General features: G+C 41.6%; 1 protein-coding gene across 2 annotated transcripts; it reads left to right on the top strand.

Annotated features, from left to right (window-relative positions):
* The first annotated feature begins 394 nt into the window (after positions 1-394).
* Positions 395-13954, top strand: ccar1 (cell division cycle and apoptosis regulator 1). Of its 2 annotated transcripts, none has more exons than XM_079362923.1 (26): positions 395-476; positions 1623-1776; positions 1990-2165; positions 2283-2411; positions 2758-2790; positions 3348-3544; positions 3764-3890; positions 4281-4400; positions 5049-5241; positions 5357-5501; positions 5790-5942; positions 6050-6275; positions 6511-6624; positions 6920-7086; positions 7885-8095; positions 9248-9331; positions 9520-9708; positions 9871-10062; positions 10140-10373; positions 10468-10597; positions 10854-10942; positions 11030-11170; positions 11297-11417; positions 11552-11734; positions 12092-12297; positions 12913-13954. In XM_079362923.1, the coding sequence occupies exons 2-26, from the start codon at positions 1665-1667 to the stop codon at positions 12991-12993; spliced, it is 3753 nt and encodes a 1250-aa protein (XP_079219049.1). In that variant the 5' UTR covers positions 395-476; positions 1623-1664; the 3' UTR covers positions 12994-13954. The 2 variants fall into 2 exon arrangements, with proteins under 2 accessions (XP_079219049.1, XP_079219050.1); XM_079362924.1 differs by lacking the exon at positions 395-476 and adding an exon at positions 492-657.
* Positions 13955-21292: the final 7338 nt, after the last annotated feature.

The raw sequence follows: 21292 nt of genomic DNA, 5'->3' as shown, positions 1-21292 counted from the left end.
TTTGTTGTGTGCTCCCTAATTTATGACTACACAAATGTGTCCTCTGCTGGAATTAAAGCAGATTAAATGGAATTTCAAACAGTCTTCACACTTAATCATTGTTTTATTTTTTATTCTGTGTTCATGTTGTTCGGGTTCAACAGCTTTATTATAAAATGTTTAATACAGAAACTGAACTGAATACACAAACTTTATTCAAAGGAAAAAAAGGGTCCTTACAGTGACACTGTTGCAGCCCCCAACCATTACTTTTATATTCATTTTATTCTTATTCTTCAAAAAGCGTTCCGTAGACCAAATTAGTCTGAGGACGGTTTGTGTATGTATACCACAGAATCTGCTAATTTCTCAAAATGTTTACATTTCTCTACCAAATATACGGAGCGCGCCTTTAAACGACCCGAGCTACCCCCCGCGTGAAGCGTGTTCTCTAACTCGCGCATGCGCAGTTAATGTCTGCATCGCAAAGGACAACGGTAAGCTGTGTGGACTTTGTTTTATACAGAGACGTTTTGCGTTAGTTACCGCGTCTGTTTGATGCATAATTGAAAACACTTTCAGTGGAGAAATTCAGTAGAGCTGCTGCCATCAGTGAATATAAGTTTCACCGTCTTAAATCATTGACCGTTCAGAGCCATCTGCTACAGACAGCCAACGGTTGGTCGGGCCTGCACGAGGCTAACCTAGTTGCGCTGCTAACGACGCAGCTAGCTGTTAGCTTCTATGTCTTTTATTATGGACGCGTAAACATTGAATGTTTTTTTTTTAAAACGATAAATTAAGTTAGGGTTTAATTGTGTCGACAGAGTGACAGCGATCTCAAGCGTGCACTGGCTGTTGTTAAGTATAGCTTTGCCAGAAAAATATTGCTCAACAGATCTTTAATGTTAGCAGCCTGCGCTAGCCTCTGCTAATGTTAGCAAGTCTGTCAGGCGTTTAACCTGTCGAGTCAGCAGTTTCTTATCCACTGAGCTCTGCAAAAAGCAAAGTAAATGTATGAATGGTTCTCTTTCGTTGCACTAAGTTACATCGTCCTTCTTAAAAGGCCATTTCAGCCACTAACGTCAGGCCTAGTGTTTTAAGTTACTGAAACCGATTGATTGAAACATGATTAAATGCTAAAGTAAGGCTTTCATTGCAGCTTATCGATGTATAAAGCATTTAAGGTGCAATTTATTGTCACTTAAAGTCATGTAAGCTACTTTAATATGTATCCAAATGAGTAAAGTTAACAGCAAAAGGATAATACACTCTCATACTCCACATGTTTTACTCTGGACAGCTTGATTGGTTTTTGTCTTTTGCTGTTTAAATGCTACATTATTTTTGCTTGCTTATTGTAAATGCACTGCAGACCAACCAAACCCACAGTGTATGGTGCAGCCTTCCTCATTTTTGTATGCAGTGACAATGAAGTGCTGATAGGTGTTTAATTTCAATTTTGAACAAAGACGAGACATACCGGTTGTTGTTGTTTTTTTAGTTAATCTCAATGTGTGTTTTAACTCCTACCAGAGTTATTCTTTTCTGAAGTCATTGTTTCCTTTTGGTCATAAATAATCACAGTTGTTATTCCTTGTATTTGCTGGTTTTTAACAGACTGCTTTTGTGTGTGTTTTTAGTGTCACTCATCAGCCAGAAATTTCCCATTTCCAGAGTAAGAGATGGCCCAATTTGGGGGACAAAAGAATCCACCGTGGGCAACTCAATTTGCAACCACAGCAGTGTCCCAGCCGGGCCACTCGGGACAGTCTCTCGACCTCAACAGTCTGCACTGTGAGTATTTCAAACCAAAAAGTTCTGAGATTCTTTTTGCCATTTTATTGTTTGCACAGTTTAAAAATTCAAATATTTAATGCTTCATTATGTACAAGCTTTCATTATGTGCAATTATTATTTCATACACCTGCCATTACATCTCCCTTATCTGGCTATGCATTACACGCTAGTTTCTCAAGTCTCTATATATGTTATATTTTCTCTCTGCAGCTCTTGGTGTGCAGCAGTCATCTCTTCTGGGAGCTTCTCCCTCAGTGTACTCTCAGCAGTCAGCATTGGCTGCAGTCTCTCTCTCTAACCAGTCTGCTGCAAACTATCAGCTTTCTCAGCAAACTGCTGCCTTGCAGCAGCAGGCTGCTGCAGCTGCTGCTGCAGCGTTACAGCAGGTGAGTCACAGACAGGAAGACTGAGGAATAATGCATTGATTCACCCTGCCATCCCTACATCAATAACTGTTTAATAAACTTATATTCCTCTCGTCCTTTTTTTTTAAATATATTTAGTCCCAGATTAATTCTGCCCTCCAGCAGTATCAGCAACAGCAGCAGCAGCAGCAACAACAACAACAGCAGCAGCAGCAGCAGCCTCCACAGCAACCCCCTCAACAGCAACTGTACAATGTACCTCATCAGGTAAAATACCAGTTAATTTTGCTTTGTGTCTTTATCTTTATTGTCCATTAATGAAATGGGCATTAAGCCTCTTTTTCATGTCAGTTATATTGTCAGATTTATATTGTCAGGGAAATGATCGCAGGTCAGGTCATATAGGATCGAATGCAACATTTTGAAAACAAATCAAAATTTTTACCAGTGCTCTCTTAAGGCATCATGTTCTGTAAGCTTGATACGAATACAATGGTCAAGTGACAGTGTGATAACAGTGTCACTTGCATAACAGTGGGCTGATGAGGTGGTTAGTCTGTTGTCGGTGAAAGAAATCTTCACTTTTCTTTTCTTTTTTTCTTGTTCCCCTCAGCTTCCACAGCCTCAACAGGCTTTGCTTTCTCAGGTAATGTATTAAATCAGCCACTCATCTCATACTTCTACAGTAATACACATAAAAGAGGCCAAAATCAGGTTGTCACTAAAATGACTTTATTTAGATTTCATACAAACATATTTTTCAAACCTGTGTTTATACATTTTTCGCGTTAACATGTTCAGAAACATATTCTTGCATGCACTGAGTTACTGAGAGGTAACACAACAGACTATCTGTCAAGTTTTGTTGTCACATTTAAAAAAAAAAAAACTTGCTGTCATGTTTTTTCTTTAATCAATACCTCAAAGTAGAAGAAGTAGAAATGCATGGATTAGTCTTGTGTATTTATTGAACTGTCTGTGTCTGACCAAGTCATATGGATTTCTTCTTTATCATCATTTTCCAGTTTTCTTTTTGTGTTCATTTTAACTTTATTTATTCGGAAGAAGACATGTTCTGATAGATGTAAAAACTAATTTTGATAATTCTTGAGTAGCCATTACATTTACTGATCATATTCAGACATTTGAACTATTGTTGTTTAGACGGCTAAATCCTTATTCTTTTCTCTTCCTTACCCTTAGCCCCCGGTTGCCCTGCCCACCAGCCTTAGTCTGTCCAACCCCCAGCAAACAGCCCAGATTACTGTGTCCTATCCAACACCCCGCTCAAGCCACCAACAGCAGACGCAGCCACAGAAGCAGCGAGTGTTCACTGGAGTCGTCAACAAGCTACATGACACATTTGGCTTTGTAGATGAGGATGTCTTCTTTCAGCTAAGGTAAGACAACAATGTGGTCTTTGGCGGCTCTTAGACCTTCAGTAGACAAATGAGCCTGTTAGTTGAACTTGTGTGCTTGACACTGCTTTTTTTATTATGTTAGTGTTGCTATGTCCTTGTCATTTCCCAGGCAGCCACAACAGACCGTTTCAAATGATGCATGCACTTTTTGTAAACTCTTTCTTGGCATATGGTCAATGAGGTCTTCTGTCTTTCCAGTGCTGTGAAGGGGAAGACTCCACAAGTGGGTGACAGAGTCCTAGTGGAAGCTGTGTACAACCCCAACATGCCCTTCAAGTGGAACGCCCAGCGCATTCAGACCTTACCTCAGCTAACAAATCAGTCGGTAAGGACACACACATACACACTGATGGGTTTAATACACTTTTAAAGGTCAATAAAATAAGATAAAAATGTTAAAAATAGTTTCTGGAATTTCCTCGTTATTTATTTGTCTTTTTAGTTCGAGTCATTTTCACTCATTCGTTTGATATTACATTGGATCTAGTTAAACTCACTTCTTTGTTTCTGTGGCAGGATCTATATGGAGATATTAATAGGCCGTCTGTTTCAAGTTTTGGTTTCCCAACATTTAAATAGTGGACTGTTTTATAGGACTTTGCCTGAGGAGAAGCATCATATGTTTAAGTGTTATGAGTTATTTCTTTCTTCAGATTTGACCTTTTTCTGTGCCTCCCTGTATCTTATTCACTGTTGTGTTTTCAATCCCTCCCAGCATCAGCAGCAGCCCCAGCCTTTACCTCAAGCTTCCCCACAGCTGGGCGGCCTTTACAATGAGCCAGGAATGCAGCTGCGGTACTCAGACATGCACTCCACTGTGGACAACAGACAAAATGTAACCCCCTAACTCTCTATATTCAGTTTATTCCTTAGCATTTTTGTTTCCAGGCTTCTGATTCATCTATTCTTAACCACATTTTTCACTCTTAGTATGCTGTCTTTTTTTAGTGGTTTAACACTACCTTTATTTTTTTTCAAGGAACTTAGAGTCGTCTCACAGAGTAACTATTGTATAATGTTGCTTCATTTCAAATTCTGAACGTGCCTTTGTAGTGGAAATTAACTTTTGTCAGATGAATTTTCAATTTTAGTCATCAATCATAGCTGATAAGGGCCTAGAGCTGAACAGCGTGACTTGTTTGAAATTTGACATTCAGGGTGCTCAGTGTTCTCTTTTTAGTCAGAAATGTTGTCTTATGCAGGTAGTAGTGGATAAGGCAGACCTGGATATACTTCTTTTCAATTTTAATATAGATATTACAAATAGCCCAGATACAAATAGGAAGTGCTGCTGAGACGTTGTTTCACATTCTGTTAGATTAGGAAACCTGTTAAGGCACCTCTGATATGATACATTTTTCAAGCAACATCTGACTTGTTGTTCAGTTCTTCTTTTAAGTTGCGCTGACTTTATTGTAGATTCCGGCAGATCTGTCTTAAAAAACCCATTAACTTCCTTCTTTTTCTATTACTTTTTCTGTAGAGCCAACAACCACCTCCTAATATGATGAAGACACCCCCCAACATGCTACAGTCGCTACCTCCTCCAAACACATTCGGTGTTCCGACCCAGGCTCCCCCTCCATCTCTCCTCCAGGCTCAGCTTTCTGCTGCTTCTCTGGCCCCTCTCCTCCAGAATCCTCCTCAGCCTCTGTTGCCACAGCCTCCACCCAAAGGTGACACATTATCAGTGGAATAGCGTTGACGTAGTATTGGAAATCAAAGATTTTCTTGTGTGTATCTAAGTTGGCTGAACCAGCAGTTGCTTTGCATTATTTCCCTTGTTTTTAGATGTGTTTACTGGGGGTCTGCTTCAGCCTCCAGTTAGAATGATGCCTCAACCACAGCCAGTACGAAGAATCGAGCCTCCACCCCGCTTCCCTAGTCGCAATGACCGAGGCCCTGAGCTCATCCTGAGGACTAAAGAGGAACGCAGGTGAGATGGTGATCAATGTCACCTAAGAAGTCAAACTATATGTAATATGCTTTATTTGCGGGTCTCAGTTATAACTGGCCCGGGTGTACAATTAAAAGACTCCAGGCCAGCTGGATACACGTCCCACTGCCATGCACGGGGTGGTTGCCTTAAAGATAAATAAGTAGTAACACATAATTGATAATTTGACATAATTTTCCCTTGATAATGGTAGTAATGGCCCAAATAGCAATTGGCAAATGTCAACCCCTGGTGATCTACCTCTGTTTATACTCTTAATTTGAACAGAGACAGAGATCGGGAGCGCAGGCGGTCACGTGAACGCTCACCCACACGGAAACGTTCCCGAGAGCGTTCTCCTAGACGTGAACGCTCACCTCGACGGCCTCGCAGGGTGGTTCCTCGTTACACGGTCCAGTTTTCGAAGTTTAGCTTAGATGGGTGAGTACTGTCTTAAACATAGCCCTGCAGTGCTGAGCTGTATCTGAAGTTGTCAGTGGTGTGAGTCGTGTTCTGTGTAAGGAAACTGTCATCTGTGGGTTTCTCAGGTCCAGCTGTGACATGATGGAGCTGAGAAGGCGTTATCAGAGCCTCTACATTCCCAGCGACTTCTTTGATGCTGTTTTCACATGGGTGGATGCCTTCCCGATGACGAGGCCCTTCCAGTTTAGTAATGCCTGTAACTTCCACATCTTGCACAAAGAGGTGGATCCTCTAGTCAAGAATACAGCTGTGCTGGACCCTCCAGATGCTAATCACACCTACAGTGCAAAGGTACAACTTTCACTAATAGATCTGCCTCCACTGTCTGTCTGATCTCGTTGGTCACCAATCTGTGAATAATTAATTTCTTTTAGTCTATAAAATGTGTGTGTATCACTCGCTGTCAGTGAAACAGGCGGGCATTTTGTGTTCACTGTATTGTCAGTTTTTCCCCCTTCAAAGAAAGATGTTAATGACCTTTGTAATGAGAGTTTTCTGACTTGGCCGTGCTCCCCTCATATTACAGGTGATGCTGCTGGCTAACCCCAGCATAGAAGAGCTCTATCACAAGTCCTGTGCTCTGGCAGAGGACGCCCAGGAACTGAAAGACTCCTTCCAACATCCTGCTAGACTCATCAAGGTACAACACACACGTTTGTGCTTGACTGATGTGCATGAGCTGACGGTGATGTAATGATCCTATTCCATTGCTGAATACCTACAATGTGGAAATGTCCTCACTGAGGTTGGCTGTCCTGTGGCACCTCAGATGTTTAATTGTTTGGACGTTCAGCTGACTTTTTTATCTCTCTTTGTCTCTTACCCTCTTTTGTTCTAATCCCGATCCTCACCATTATCCACATTATCATTCCCCTTTCCATCTAACCTGTGCGACTCTGTGGCTCTCTGTGTCCCCGTCTGTCTCTCTCCTTCAGTTTTTGGTGGGAATGAGAGGTAAAGATGAGGCCATGGCCATTGGTGGTCACTGGTCTCCCTCTCTGGATGGAGCTGACCCAGAGAAGGATCCTTCTGTCCTTATAAAGACAGCCATACGCTGTTGCAAGGCCCTCACAGGCATAGACCTTAGTCTGTGCACTCAGTGGTAAGAGCTATTCCTCTCATTCAGTTTCTCATAGATTGTCTCTGAGTTTGTATCTTGTGCTAAAATCTTGGATTGAGCTACTCAAAGCTACTGCTTACTCTCACTATGAATATGTTCAGTGACTTTTTTGTTTCCTTGTTCTGTTAGTAGGAAGTGTGTTACTGATTTGCTACATATAATTTCCCAGTTATTGTTTATTGTGATGTGCTACGGTCTTTTCGGCCTTTTGTGTGTTGTCATCTTGGCTCTCTCTTTCTGTCATACACTCTCTATATAAACACATATTTCATTGTGAAAAAAAATCTAACGCATGGACTGTGGCTGGAAGCAGAAGCCTGGACCAGAAGACACTCCTTTGTTTTCTTTATTTTCCTATTTTCTCTGTTAAATATCTTACATATTTAACTGGCTTTCACTGTCCTGTGGATTCTCTCTCTCTTTGCACAACCCTAACGTAGTGCATTAAGTGTATCCTAGGTTAAGTGCAGAACACATCCATAATTGGCTGACGCGATAATGGGGATGAATCTGGGGGAATGATTTACTTTGTGTGATTGTCTGTCAATTTCCCAAAATGGCTGCCGTAACCTGTGACAACAGTTGGAGAGCTGCAGACCGGGTCCATATGTCTTCGCTGTGTGTTGTGTGGGAGAAGGGTCACTGTAATGATGTTTACAATCATTGAGTGAACTCTTGGGAGGGAGTAGATGTAGAAGGCTCGCCCTAGCAAGGCTTGCCTTTTATTCTGTGCCCTGACCAGAATGTTTCTTTCCAATGCACCTTCTTCCTTTGCGACAGGTATCGTTTTGCAGAGATTCGCTATCATCGGCCGGAGGAGACACACAAGGGGCGGACAGTCCCTGCTCATGTGGAGACAGTGGTTTTGTTTCTGCCGGATGTTTGGCATTGTCTTCCTACCCGCTCAGAGTGGGAGGTGCTGTCACGGCGACTCCGGGAGCAGCTGGCTGAGAAGCTGTCGGCCGAGCGAAAGGAGGCGGATGGAGAACAGGCACTGAACCGCTAATCCCTCTCTTCTCATTTCCGCTTCTCACAGGAAGGCACAGGAATTACAAAAAAAAACCAGACACACATCAGACACAAAGCACACCTCACCACTCACACAGACAGACGCCAACACAGGCAGATTATGTTCCCACCAAACCTCACCTAGAATTCTTCTGTTTACACCTCCACCTGCCCCTTCTCCTCTGCTCCAACTCCTCCATTCCTCCATCAGCACATTCACCTTCCCTCACATCCAGCAGACACATACAGTGGAAGCAGTGAGACTAGGTCGGCTTGTGTAGGTGTCAGAGTGCTTCTGATAAAGCAGCTTCCAGCTCCTTAAACGCCTCAAAATTTGGTGTTTCTTTTTTTGGGTGGAATGAATAAATCTAATCCGGGCATGTTGTTGTGCATTATCTCAAACAATACTTGCTTAACTTTCTCTGAAATTGGGTGCTTTCAAAATGGTCTAACACTAAGCCAGAGGTGATTATTGTTAGGCTGGAATCTGTGGATTCAGTTGCGTGTAAATGTGTGTGTTGTAGAAATGTGTTTTTCATTATTTTCAAATCGGTTTAATAGCTTCTTATTCCAAAATGAGAACCTCCCCCAACTCCTGTTTCTTGTCTCTTCCTGTTGTTGGATTCTACATTTTCATTTGGACTTTATGTAGAACTTGGTTTTTCCAGGGCAGTTGGTTGGACAGAAGGACAGATGGCTTCTATCTGATGTAGGTGTATAAAATCCATAAATGGCCATTTCCAATACCCCAGTCATAGACCATAGGGCCACCCTATCCTCACTCCGTTTGGAGACCAGCTTCAGTTGTCCTGATGTTTCCAACATCCTTTTGACACTCCTCTCATTGATTTTTACCTTTTTTTTGTGTTCCACAGATTGATTGATTGGCAGCTGGGGGCATTTCTGTTGGTTTTTTTATAAGAGCTAGAGAGCTTCCCTGTGTATGCTTCAGTAGCAGTGGACTTAAACACAGTCGAGAGCTCACTAGGACGAGACAAAGAAAGACAGATCTGACCTTGCTTCTTGCACGGTTTAACTTTTAAGCTCACCCAGGCTAAGAGTCGTGTACTGACTGCTCTCTATCCCACCTTTTCTCTCTCTCTGCCTGTCTCTGTTGCACTGGTTGCCTGTCAAGGAGGAGGAGGAGAAGGAGGATGATGAATCAAAGGATGTTAGCACTCCCTCTCACTGGGCTAAACTTGATCCGAAATCAATGAAGGTAAGGGGCAAAGACATTACCTCAGCACTTATCCAGACAAGGAAAGACGCATTTTAATTTTGAACTGTAAAACTTGGAGAGAGAAAAACAAGCTTGTACATTTCATAAGACCAAAAACACCCAAAGAGCAGGACGATTTATTGGACCACCCAGTCCTAACCTTTAGCATCTCGTCCCTTCCTCTTTAGGTCAATGACCTGCGCAAAGAGCTTGATTGCCGCTCTCTAAGCTCTAAGGGTTTAAAGTCACAGCTCATAGCTCGCCTCACCAAGCAGCTGAAGGTGGAGGAGCAGATGGAAGAGTCAAAGGAGCCAGAGAAGCCAGAGATCAAAGTTCCTGAGGAGGAGGAGCCATCTCGTGTAGAGGACGACAGAGAGGTACAGAGACTTCACGGCATACAAACATCAACATGAATGATGAGAGAATTCAGTTATTGTATTGTTGTGACACTAAAGAAAATGATTGTAAACCAAGTGTTTTTATATAAATACAAATGTTGTCCTGAATGCTCCCTTTACTGAACTGCTGTTCTCTCCTAGGAGGAGGAAAAGAAGAGGCAGGAAGAGCTTGAGCGCCAGCGGAGGGAAAGGCGCTACATTCTCCCTGATGAGCCAACCATCATCGTACATCCCAACTGGGCAGCGAAAAATGGCAAATTCGACTGCAGTGTCATGTCGTTGAGTGTGCTGCTGGACTACAGGCTGGAAGACAACAAGGAGCATTCGTTTGAGGTTAGAAAAAAACTGATCCACAGCAAGTGCACATTAGCTTACGTAGTCAACTGACTGATCCCTTTTTCTCCGGGCAGGTTTCTCTCTTTGCTGAGCTGTTCAATGAGATGCTACAGAGAGACTTTGGCTACCGCATTTACAAAACCCTCGCTGCATTTCCTTCCAAAGACGAGAAGAAGGAAAAAGAGAAGAAGGCCAAAAAGGAGGCAGAAAAGAAGGAGGCAGAAAAGCGTGAAATAAAGAAGGAAAAAGAAGAGGATGAAGAACCAGCTGTGAAGAAGACCAAAGAGGACGAGGAAGAGAAGAAGAAGGCAAGCCACTTAAACCTAACCCATATTTGAAGTTTGTTCACCTTGTAAGCAATGTTTTGTTCTTTCTAATCGTGTCATGATTGTTTCTCTTCAGAACGATGAGAAGACTGTGAAGAAAGAGCCGTCTCGAGATGAGGAGGAGAACGAAGACAATGGCAGCACAGCCAATGCTGAGGAATATGACCCCATGGAGGCAGAAGATGCAGAGGACGATGAGGAGGATGGTACTTAATATTTCTATTTCTCTGTTAACTCGACCTAATGGATAGTTTTTAAAATGTCCAGATGATGATTGGATCAAAGATGCACCAAGCTGAATTTGTGATGGAAAACATTTCCACTGTTTTTTAAGCCTTAAAAAAAAAAAAAAAGGAATTTTTCAATTATTCTTATTGAATTTATTTAAAATCTCAATTCATATTTAACAATATGTAATATTTCTAAACATCGTCCTCACTTTCCCAACTTGACATTTCTCAGACAAAGATGACGATGACTCTAATGACAGAGATCGGAAAGATCGCAAGGATGATCGCAAGTCTTCAAAGGAGAGGTCTTCAAAGGACAAGGTTTGTTGTTGTTATTGAAACGCAGTGATGTCTTGTTTTTTTTTAACCATGCTCAAAAAAAGAATTTGGCTGTTATACTTACACTAGGAGAAGAAGCAGATGGTCACGCACAACAAGGAGCTGCTGATGGCGTTTGTCTACTTCGACCAGAGCCACTGTGGCTATTTACTGGAGAGAGACCTGGAGGAGATTCTGTACACATTGGGACTCCATCTTTCTCGTGCTCAGGTGAACACACTTCTAGGAATGATTCTGGAGCCGTGAATCCCGGACTCTTTGTCTCGTTCATATTAATTCGTCTTCGGTGACCATATGACATGCAACAATGTTTTTTTTTTTTTTGTCTGTTTCCAGATTAAGAAGCTGTTGAACAAACCGGTGGTCAGAGAGTCTTGTTACTACCGTAAACTGACAGACCGGGGGAAAGACGAACCCGTCCCCTCCTTTAATGAAGCGCAGATAGAGAACCTCACAGGTGACTTTTATGGATGTCTTGGTTTGTTGAAGTGTTCATATGTAATCTACTAGGAACCTATTTGGTTTTATTTCGAAACCTACTGCTGAAGGGAAATGAAAGTGTCTGAACAGATTTTTCTCTGTACGCGTCAGGTAACCGGGGACTTCTTGCTGCTCCTAAAGCTCGTTCTCAGCTAGAGACCAGTGAGAACAGCAATCTGATAGTTTATAACGGGGCCTTGGTCGATATCGGCAGCATGCTGCAGAAACTGGAGAAGAGTGAAAAATCGCGAGAAGAGATAGAACAGAAGCTCATGGTGCAGGATGCCAAAATGGGTAAGATTTCATTATTGTCATATTTTAGAAATCATTTCATGACCTCATCGATGCAAGCTACACTCTGTGTCAGAAGTCCACATGGACCATGATCTGGCTCAATTTGAGTTTTGCTACAACAAATTTCAGTCTGTGTTCATTGAGAACTCCTCCTGGGGTTTCTGTTGACACAGACTGGCACAATGCGAACCACCAACAGTCTGTTCACTTTATTTTCTAAATGAATACTTTTTACTGCAACCCTGTCTCAAAATGTTTCTCAACTACTTTTAAATTGAAGGCCCATATGAGTGTAATCTGACTGTTTTCCTGCCGTGTAATCGTCGATCTGTCTGTGTGTGTAATGTCTCATTCCAGACGAAGATGCAAAGGCTAAAGCACAGTTAGAACAAGCCAATAAATCCTTGTCCAGGGAGCTCGAGGAGGTGAAGAGCAGTCTGAGCCAAACTGAGGAGACTCTGAAGTTGGTGGAGGACCAGAAGACGACCTACCATGACCACCTTAGCAGGACGTCCAGCACTTTGATGTCCACCGTCAAAGGTCTCATGGCTCTGCTGAAAAAGGTGCAAGACTTCTCTCTTCATCTATTCTTCTTGTTTCATTAACACAAGAAGTTAACTCACACCGCCTTTTCATGCAACACATAAAAAGCTGGATTCATCTAAATGTTGATGTTTTTGATTTCTTTTATTGGATCATTTAACATAGTTTCATTTAGACATAAGAGCACATTCACTGAAACGGCTATGTGCTCCCAATATTTCATACGAAGATGTTGTTGTAAGGAAAAAGTGTTTTGTCTGCAGCATAGCGACCTCTGGTGTCTTCCAAAACTTATAGCAGCCTTTTAAGAAGGCAGCAGAAACCTCCGAACTCAAAGAAGTTTTATAGAAGCATTTTTGATAGTTTTATTTTTTTTCCAGGAGTGCTCAACTTTTGTTTTAAAAAACATTTTTCCTAAGAGTATCAAATGTCTGACTTATTGTGCTCAGGCTTTCAAACCTCAAACTACAGGTTTTTTTAAAACATGAATTATTGTTAAATGTTGTTTAATCAGCTGACTTGATAATTACCTGGTTTCTTGATATCATGTTTTCCTTTTATGATGTCTTTTTAAGTTGAATTTGTTCGTGCATTCAGACGGCCTTTGTTCATTGATCCTTCTCTTTTCTCTTCAGGATCAGGAAGTCGACGAGTCTGCTGATGAAGTCTGTGGGGGTCACATACAGACGTCTCAAACAAACGGCGCTGATGAATGAAACACAAGTCTGTTCAAACTAAAGCTAATCTCAACCGTGATTCTTAAGAATTGTAAATATTCACTAAACGAGCTTGATTTAACTTTTTATTTTTTGGACCTATTGTTTCCCAATAACATGTTTAAATTAAAAAATGAATTAGTTCTCTTGTGTTAACTTTACTTTAGTCTCCGAGTCTGTTTACAATTGTTTGCTTTTTCCTGAGGGATTAATTTAGTATGAGGCACAGAATAGGTTACTATGACGACGCTTTCAAATGCTGATGTTCATAGTTGAGTGGGTTGTGTTCAGTTGCTCATGGTTTTTGTTGTTTAAGTCTGTTATGGTTAAAAGAAAACGCCTCCATGTAGATTAACATGCCAGTATTTCTGATTTGATCTTTCCTGTTTGAGATTTTAGTTTTTCTAATGAGCAATAAATGATGCTATTTATGTGCACGAGGATGCATTAAACACTATATTAAAATGAAACTCATCTTGGTTTGAGAGGGTTGAAGGGGGCCTTGATGTTCAGATATCGTTTCTGCTCTTTAAAAACAAAAACAAAATTTAAATCAGAAAAAACATTGATTATATGTGGTCTCAAGTTTGTTTTTTCAAACTCATGGCTATGCATGGATCCTGCCTCTCTTGGACCTTTTTACTGTCTGCATCTCCTGACTGTGTCCACCGAATGCTGCACCGCCATTAACAGTTTACATGTTTACTGTGACAAGCAGCTCTCTTTGTTTTCTGACAAAGAAAACTCGCACATGAACCAAAAGAAAAGCTCGATGAATGTGTGCTCTGCAAAGACATGAACATTTTGAAATCCATCTCTGAACTGTGTGCGTCGGTTTGGGTTTGTCGTAGACAAAAAAAGCACGATTACGTTCTAATGTGCTCCACAACAGGTGATTTTATTTTTCTATTGGAAATGTACTCTGTCTTGTGCAAGAGTAAAGTAGTCCATTTTAACACTCGATGGTGTCTGCATCTTTCTACCTGCTCGATGTTGTGATTCGCTCATGTTTTCGAAATGTCTGCCTTGAATATGACGTATAAATGAGTCCGCACAGCCAAATAAAGAAGAGCACATTGAACTGGGAGCAATAATGTTCGGGAGACTGATCAATGTCTTTTAGTAATGAACATTTCTGAAACGCATCATTTCCCAGGGATCAATTGGTACTGTTCCAAGATGTGTTGTTGCCATGGTGTAGTTTGGGTCTTCAGTGTCTGGCCAAGTTCATGGCCGTGTAATTGTGTTGACCATGATGTCAAATTCGGACATTTGTGTGTGATTGAACAAAAAATGTTATTTCCCACCTAGTGTCTCCTTAACCACTGACGAAACCTCTTCCTCTCTTTATGGGAAGCACAGTTTGATTCATTCTAGAGGAACTTCCTGCTGTCTATTTAAAGCAGTTTCCCCGTGGCTATGAAGGGAGAATAATGGGAGTGAGCGGACACAGTTTGGTTGAGGAACATTATTTATGCAGCAGATAGTCGTTGAGTTTGTCTGAGGGGCAGGGAGGTTTTCTCTTGTAGACATGTTTACCTTTGAAGCTGCTGGACTTCTGTGACCTCCTGTCCATGTAATTCTAGGTTTGCTTCCTCTCCCGCCACTCCCTCCAGCAGCAAACACTTTCCTTTACACTTCCTCTTTTCACACGCAGTTACTATTACAGGACTAGTTTCTAATCAATATCTAATTATTGCTTTGTCACAGATGAAAAAAAATAACTTAACTGCAGTGACAGAGCTTTTGGGTTCTCTTCTTGGGGAAAGTTAGTCTGACTGATTTTTTATTTTAACCTCGTAGCTTTAATGCGTTCTTATCAGAGGGGGTCATTTCATTTTACATTTATCATTTTGGTCTTTCTAAAATGTCTAATAATGATTTCATCCTAATTGTATGCATCAGTAACATACAGAAATGCAATTCTTCCGTTTGTTTTTATCAGCGCAGATCGAGCACAACAAACCTAACATGATAAAAACAAAACGATGTCGAGGAGGGACCTTAAGTTAAGGTAACAAACACGGACAGGATTGATTCTACACATTGAAGTAGAGTAAAACATGGATTTCATAAATGATCATCTTCAAAATGTGGCTTCAAAGTAAGATGTGACAGTCACTTAATCTTTGCACCAAACAGCAGGGAGAAATGTCCTCGAGGGGACCACTTTGTGAAGTGAGTGCGTGTCCGTGCCTGTACTTGTTCACTTTTACCTCAGAGAAGAGCTCGAGTCAATAATTCTACATATAACCCTTCTTTGAAATATCTTTTATTTCATTGTAAGTGATTTAAATGCTTACTTTTGCTACCGCTTGTTTTTAATAACCTCAGTCTTACTTTCCATCCAGGTCTCAATCTAATCTGTTCAAGCTCATTGCTCAGTCAGGAAACACCTTTCTGTCTTCAATCACTTCATGTACATTCTTCTTTCAGAGCTTTTTTTTTCATGTGCCTCCTCCCCCCCCCCCCCCCCCCCCCCCCCCCCCCAATATCTGACATGTTGTAGCAGCAGATGTGAGAATTTATGTGATGCATGTTTCTCCATTAACAAGACCTCGCTCACATAAGAAACAACTTTTCTGAGCAGGAAGCTTCCCTGTCTCTTTCCAGCAGCTCGTCTATGTCACTTCCTAGAGAACAATGACTGCGTGTCACCCAGTACTTTGCTCATGTCCCTGCTTTTGTTCTGGTGTCGAGCTGTGAATGCTCAACAAACAAACCTCATTTGTCCCCTAAGGAACAACACACATGTTCCTCCTCCACCCTCAGACTCCTGCAGCACATATTCAGCAGTGAATTTGTGAGTGACGCTTTGGAGGTGCCTGCATACGCATATGCATGCAGATGTGATGGTTGAAATTAGATCCGACCGCAGAGAGCAGGGCAGGTAACCCCACTCCCAGACTGCAACAGAAGGCTTTTGTGGCCACTTCCCCGCCCCTCCTCTTTAAACCCCCTTTAGTCCTGGTATCAAAGAGCGGCTGCACTCACAGGCCGGTCTGCTGACAATCAGGCCGTTTCAATGCAGGGTTGCAGTTTCCAGAGGAGGGGGCAGACGGGGTCAGAAAAGGGGAGTTTGCTTTAGTGACTGCTCACGTTTCCGTTTTCTCTGCCGAATCCTCGCTTTTCATGTAAATCAGACCGCCGAAGTCTTTGGGTGTGGTTATGGAGCCTGTGCAGATGTAGCATGATGTTACACAGCTCTCATTGTTAGTTTAACTAATTCTTACTTTCTTCCACACTTGTAGATTTGTTTCAATTCTCCACTCTCCCCTGTCGACACTTTGGCAAACCACTCTTTTCCATTGACACCCTCCTTTCTATGTGCATGTCAAAAGTTCAGAGTCGTAGTTATCATGACAAAAGCAGCTGCCTCGCTTCACACACAGACTACAGAGCCCCTTTTCAAAACCTGTCAGGAGTCAGTGTTTGTTAGCCCTCTGTATTGTTCCCAGACTGTTCTGCCTCTGATGGTTACATGATAAGACACAAACAGAGGTCTCAGCAGAAATGTAGCCAAACAGAACTACGGGTCATACAGCTGTGTCTCTTCATTGTGGCAAGAAAATGCACATGATTACTTACAGAAATCAAATGAGTCACTGAACGCCAGCCGTGTCCTTTAGTATCACAGCGGCATCAACAATGTGCCTGAAGTTGCTGATGAATCTTTCTTTTACCTCTAAAACTGTGAAAGATGAATGCTTGATTCATTATTGTCTAGCAGTATTGCGCAGCATAGAATTAAACTTCACCGGCAATGAAATGTGATAGATGTGTCTTTTCAGGCGACAGATGAGCCAGCTTCCCTCACATGTCCGTCTGAAATTTGCCAGAAATCCCTCTGACCACCAAAGTCAAACAAACAAGTCGACCGCCCTCTTATGTGTTGTTTGATATTTCAGGTAATTGATACATGAGAGGCTGCATTGAGCAGGTCTGCAGTCGTGGGCCCCTGCTGAAGTAAAGTAAGAGAGCGTGGGGGCCCTGTTCAGCTGGAGCTGCAGGAACCAGGCTTCCTCGGGAGCGGCACAGCAAAGTGGTGTAGTTGTTGAGGAAACGATCCCCCTCTAAAAGGACTTTCCCTGGGAATACTGGGTTACAGTGTGAGAATGTTCCACAGTTGCTTTTGACAGCGAGTCTCTGGGGCGTCTCCAGGAGATCGCCTCACCTCTGTGCCATGTAGACTGCTGTCCTAAGAACTTAAGGACCACCAGAGAAAGTCCACTACATTCCTGCATCATCCCTTATGACAAGCACTTTCAAGGCTGTTAAATCATATGTCCCTTTTATGCAACGGTACACCCAATCGCATCAATTTGAAGCAAGTTTCACATTTCACTAGTTAACAATAGTCACACAAAGCGCAGTATTCATCTGAGCTTAGCGTCGACACTAAGGGGAAAAGAAGACGTTCTCTTATTGCCACTGCATGCTGCCCTGAAGGAAACTCTGTCACTTAATAACATAATAATACAGTGGGAACCTACGATTGCCAGTGCCGGCTTGATATTTGGGAAAAACAAACATTTCCTTTGTAAAGTTGGCTTCGACACGGTGCATGCAAACATGGGTCAAAGCATCTGTGCTGGGACAATGTGGGTGTAAGTGGGTTTCTTTTTTTTTTGGTAAACACAGGAAACGGTCCCATTCAGGCTAGAAGGTATTCAACCAGCAATCAGACGATCAAACTGCAGCCGTGAAGGTCAGCAGGCCAAGAACGCAAACTCATTTAAAATACAGCTATGAGTCCAGGCTTGATTTATGATTCCACTTCTCCTCCTCTGTCTGTGAGCAATGTAAACATTTCACATCACATGCATCCCATTAAAGGCCTAAACTGGATCTGTATACTTAAAAGTCTGTGTATGAGCATATTATTGGCACTCATCTCTACTAACTTTATACTGTAACATGCTCACAGGAAATTAAACTTTGAGCCGAACTTGTGACAATCACTGTCTCACATCAGCCATTCCCTACATACTTGTCTGTAAAGCTGAGTTTGATGGAAACAATGGAGACCTGTTCTTCTTAAAAATAGTATCTTCAGTGAATTCATGAACGAGTGCGTATCTCTGTTTTATAATACAAGCATGTTCTACTCAAAGTGTCTTTCTGTAGCTTGATGACAGGCAGTCATTTTCCCTCAGCAGTGGATGTAACTAATGAAGCTCATATGCTGCCCGCGTCTTTGATGTCACGTAACCATGGCGGCTTTACGCTCTGCTTCTTCAGTTCAAAGCTCCAGTCTTTTACGTCCACGTTTAATACAGTTATTGGCTGCTTGCATGTTAATAGTGACAGGTGACACAGCACAGACTGCAGTAAGTGCATGAAGTATAATTGTAGTCACTTTACAATGTGGTTTACACTAAAAAGGTTTTTTCAAATATTACAACATTTTAGATGTTCATCAAATAACTAATCCTTAAATAAAGCACAAGGCACTCACAGATTACTCAACTTTAAGAGGGTAAAGTTTAATTTAATTTTCTTTTTAAATGTATCTTAAATTTTATAAAATAGTTAAAAATGCATGTCTCCGTTTCCTGGTATAACTGAATTACTTGTCGCACACCTAAAGAAACGTTTGTGATGTAAAAAATGCTGCAAACATTCAAGTTGAGCGCTGAATGTTGCAGGATTGAAACATCTCTGAGGCAAGGGAAGATACTTCATGAATTTTCATGACTTCATGGATTTACGTGACATCTTTTGCATGATAATAATCCTCAATCAGTCGATGTAAACTATTTATTGATCCCTTCTCCTGCCATTGTCAGAGGAAATATGCAAAATGTCTAATACTGCCATGACAAAAAGAAGTGAGCACAAAAAATGCACATCGCTGCCATGAATTCTTCCCTTGGTAGCAACATATTAGCACATAAAAGGCTTTTAGCAGATTAGTGAAATCTTTTTGCACTACTTTTTATAAATGCATAAGAACACTGTGTCTTCCGGAAACATTAACCAACCCTACATCTACAGTTTCATCTGTTCAGTCACTATTTAAGGCTGTGAGATCTATCACATGGGAGCACAAAGAGCTACTTGTCTACTAAAACACTGTGTTATGGCTTTAGGTAGGTCAGTGTTTGATGGGACACCTGTGTACGAGGACAGAGCACCAAACGAAGAGCGTTTTGAAGAAAGAGGAGAAAAACCAACCGACCCTCATGTGCTCTCACACAACCTCAAAGTGCAGCTGTAGACTTCTCTCACATGGCTGTGATCTCCAGCATGTCCACAGGGTCTTTGTGCGTGTGTGTGTGTGTGTGTGTGTGTGTGTGTGTGAGAGAGAGTGTTTGTGTGGTTCATAAGGATGTGGGTGTAAACCATCACTCACCACCCTAACACACCCCACAGAACTCAAAGTAGCTTTAAATCTTTCTTTCCTCTTTGTTAAAATGTCTTCTAAAAAGCTCAGAGTATCAAAGCAGCCCCTCCCCCTCTGAGAGCAAAGTGCTTTTCTGGATTCTCTCTCTGTCCTGGACTTATTAAAACAACATGACTCAATTATAATCCAGACTGAAGTAATCATGTTTTATGGTAGAGCCACTATCATTATTTTTGTCTGGCTGCCTACCGGCTCTGTAAAGTGGTACGCTCCTGCAGGTTTCACTTGAGATGTGCATTGATTTGTGCTCCTGCGCACTCGTCTGTAAACACAGCAGAGACTAAACCAAAAAGCAGCCAGGGCATCCTTTGATCTCGGCTGCGATGGCAGAGTGCTGAAATTATGAAATTGTAATAACAGAGTACCAGGGCTGATACCGGGGCATGTTCACTCAGGCTTAAAGATTAAAAAAGAAAACTCAGACATGGATGAATAAAAAAACTTCTCAACGAGCAGGATTGAGGAAAGAATACATTTTGTTCTAAGATAATATATTAATGCCAGCTTCCTTGGCTGAGCTTCACTTTAATTTTAAGTCCAGCCTCTGATCCGTAAAGTGATATTTTGGGGGGTAAAAACGTTCTTTCGGAAAACTAAAAAAGCTCCTCTGGTCTAAGCTTGAGCTGTGGTTGAGTGAGTTTTAGTACAAAGCAGCAGAAGTTTAAACATCTAACCACAATTATCTTTAAGTTCAAATAAATTCTTGGTGTAGAAAAATGTTATTTTTTTGGTGCTTTTCCAACTCTCACAACCAGAAATGGCTCATTATCTCAGGATAACAGAGTAAAAATAACGTATTGATGCATGTCTTCATTCTGTACTTTAAAGTGGAAATTGGTTTTATATTTATAAGTTGAACGTTTTGCTCAGTTAAGCTAACTAGCTGCTGTAGTATTGCCAGATATTTGATCTCTGTTACCGTGAAATGTTATTCAAGGCAGGACAGCAGCAATAAGTAAAGTTCCTACATTGTTGATCCAGCTCTTTGGACCAAATATATATATGCCTTGATGAGAAATAGCATTTACGGCTAAATATACAAGCAATCAATCATAGCTGTTTGGTTTCGTTCTCCCCTGTCTTAATGCTGATATCCTTTTTGGAATTCCATTTTGACAGGTTAGTGAACAAATGGTCTACACCTGACCCTCTAAGGACCTCCGACCTCCACCATGAGTAGAAGGACTGACCCTTTCTGTTCCCTCCATGTTACGACTCACATTTAAATTCCCCACCACCGCCCTAACCCTTATGAAGAGGAGAGACACATTACACAAGTGAAGGTTTTATTGATGTAGATCTTTTACCGTACTCTTCCAGGCTCATGTGCAGGAATCCAGCTGAGGTTTGGGGACCACTTGGGTCAAATTTATTCTTGGCATGGAGGTAAAGGGGGAAACCCTCTGGGGCTGTTTTAGTCACAATGTTTCCCATAAGCCAAGATCTTATAGCAGGACCAGATGTTTCAGTTTGTACAGACTCAAACTTTAGATTCAGGATTGCGGTTAACTAAAATTATCATATTCAAAATATACACAGTGATCACTTCAAGGTCGTTGGCCCTTTAGAGAATCTTGAAACAACTTTTAAAATGCTCTACGCACAAAAAAAAGAAAGAGAGAGATACATACTGATATGCTAATTTAAATCAAGGGGCCCGAGTGCAGGAATTCACGTAATTATGGTACCTCAGTGAACTTTGCTTCTTGATAATCAGTCCAACCGGCAGACTAAACATTTGGAAGAAACAGCCCTTACATTGTACACGTGGTTCAGGTCTGTTGGTCGACTTCCATTGTCTACGCTCTGATAAAACAAACTGTGTGCCAATGTTTTTATCTGGTGGAAGTTTACTGTATCAAACAATGGGAGCATTTCTGCAAACATAAAGTC

This window comes from Symphodus melops, assembly GCF_947650265.1.
Source record: "Symphodus melops genome assembly, chromosome: 15".
Lineage (NCBI taxonomy): Eukaryota > Metazoa > Chordata > Actinopteri > Labriformes > Labridae > Symphodus > Symphodus melops.
This window is presented reverse-complemented; position numbering and strand designations above follow the sequence as displayed.

Bases quoted from the DNA above. Each gene is read 5' to 3' on its own strand.
- ccar1 (XM_079362923.1), top strand. From the start codon at position 1,665: ATGGCCCAATTTGGGGGACAAAAGAATCCACCGTGGGCAACTCAATTT. The intron at 2,166-2,282 runs GTGAGTCACAGA...AAATATATTTAG, and splicing joins CTGCTGCAGCGTTACAGCAG to TCCCAGATTAATTCTGCCCT. The intron at 4,401-5,048 runs GTAACCCCCTAA...CTTTTTCTGTAG, and splicing joins CTGTGGACAACAGACAAAAT to AGCCAACAACCACCTCCTAA.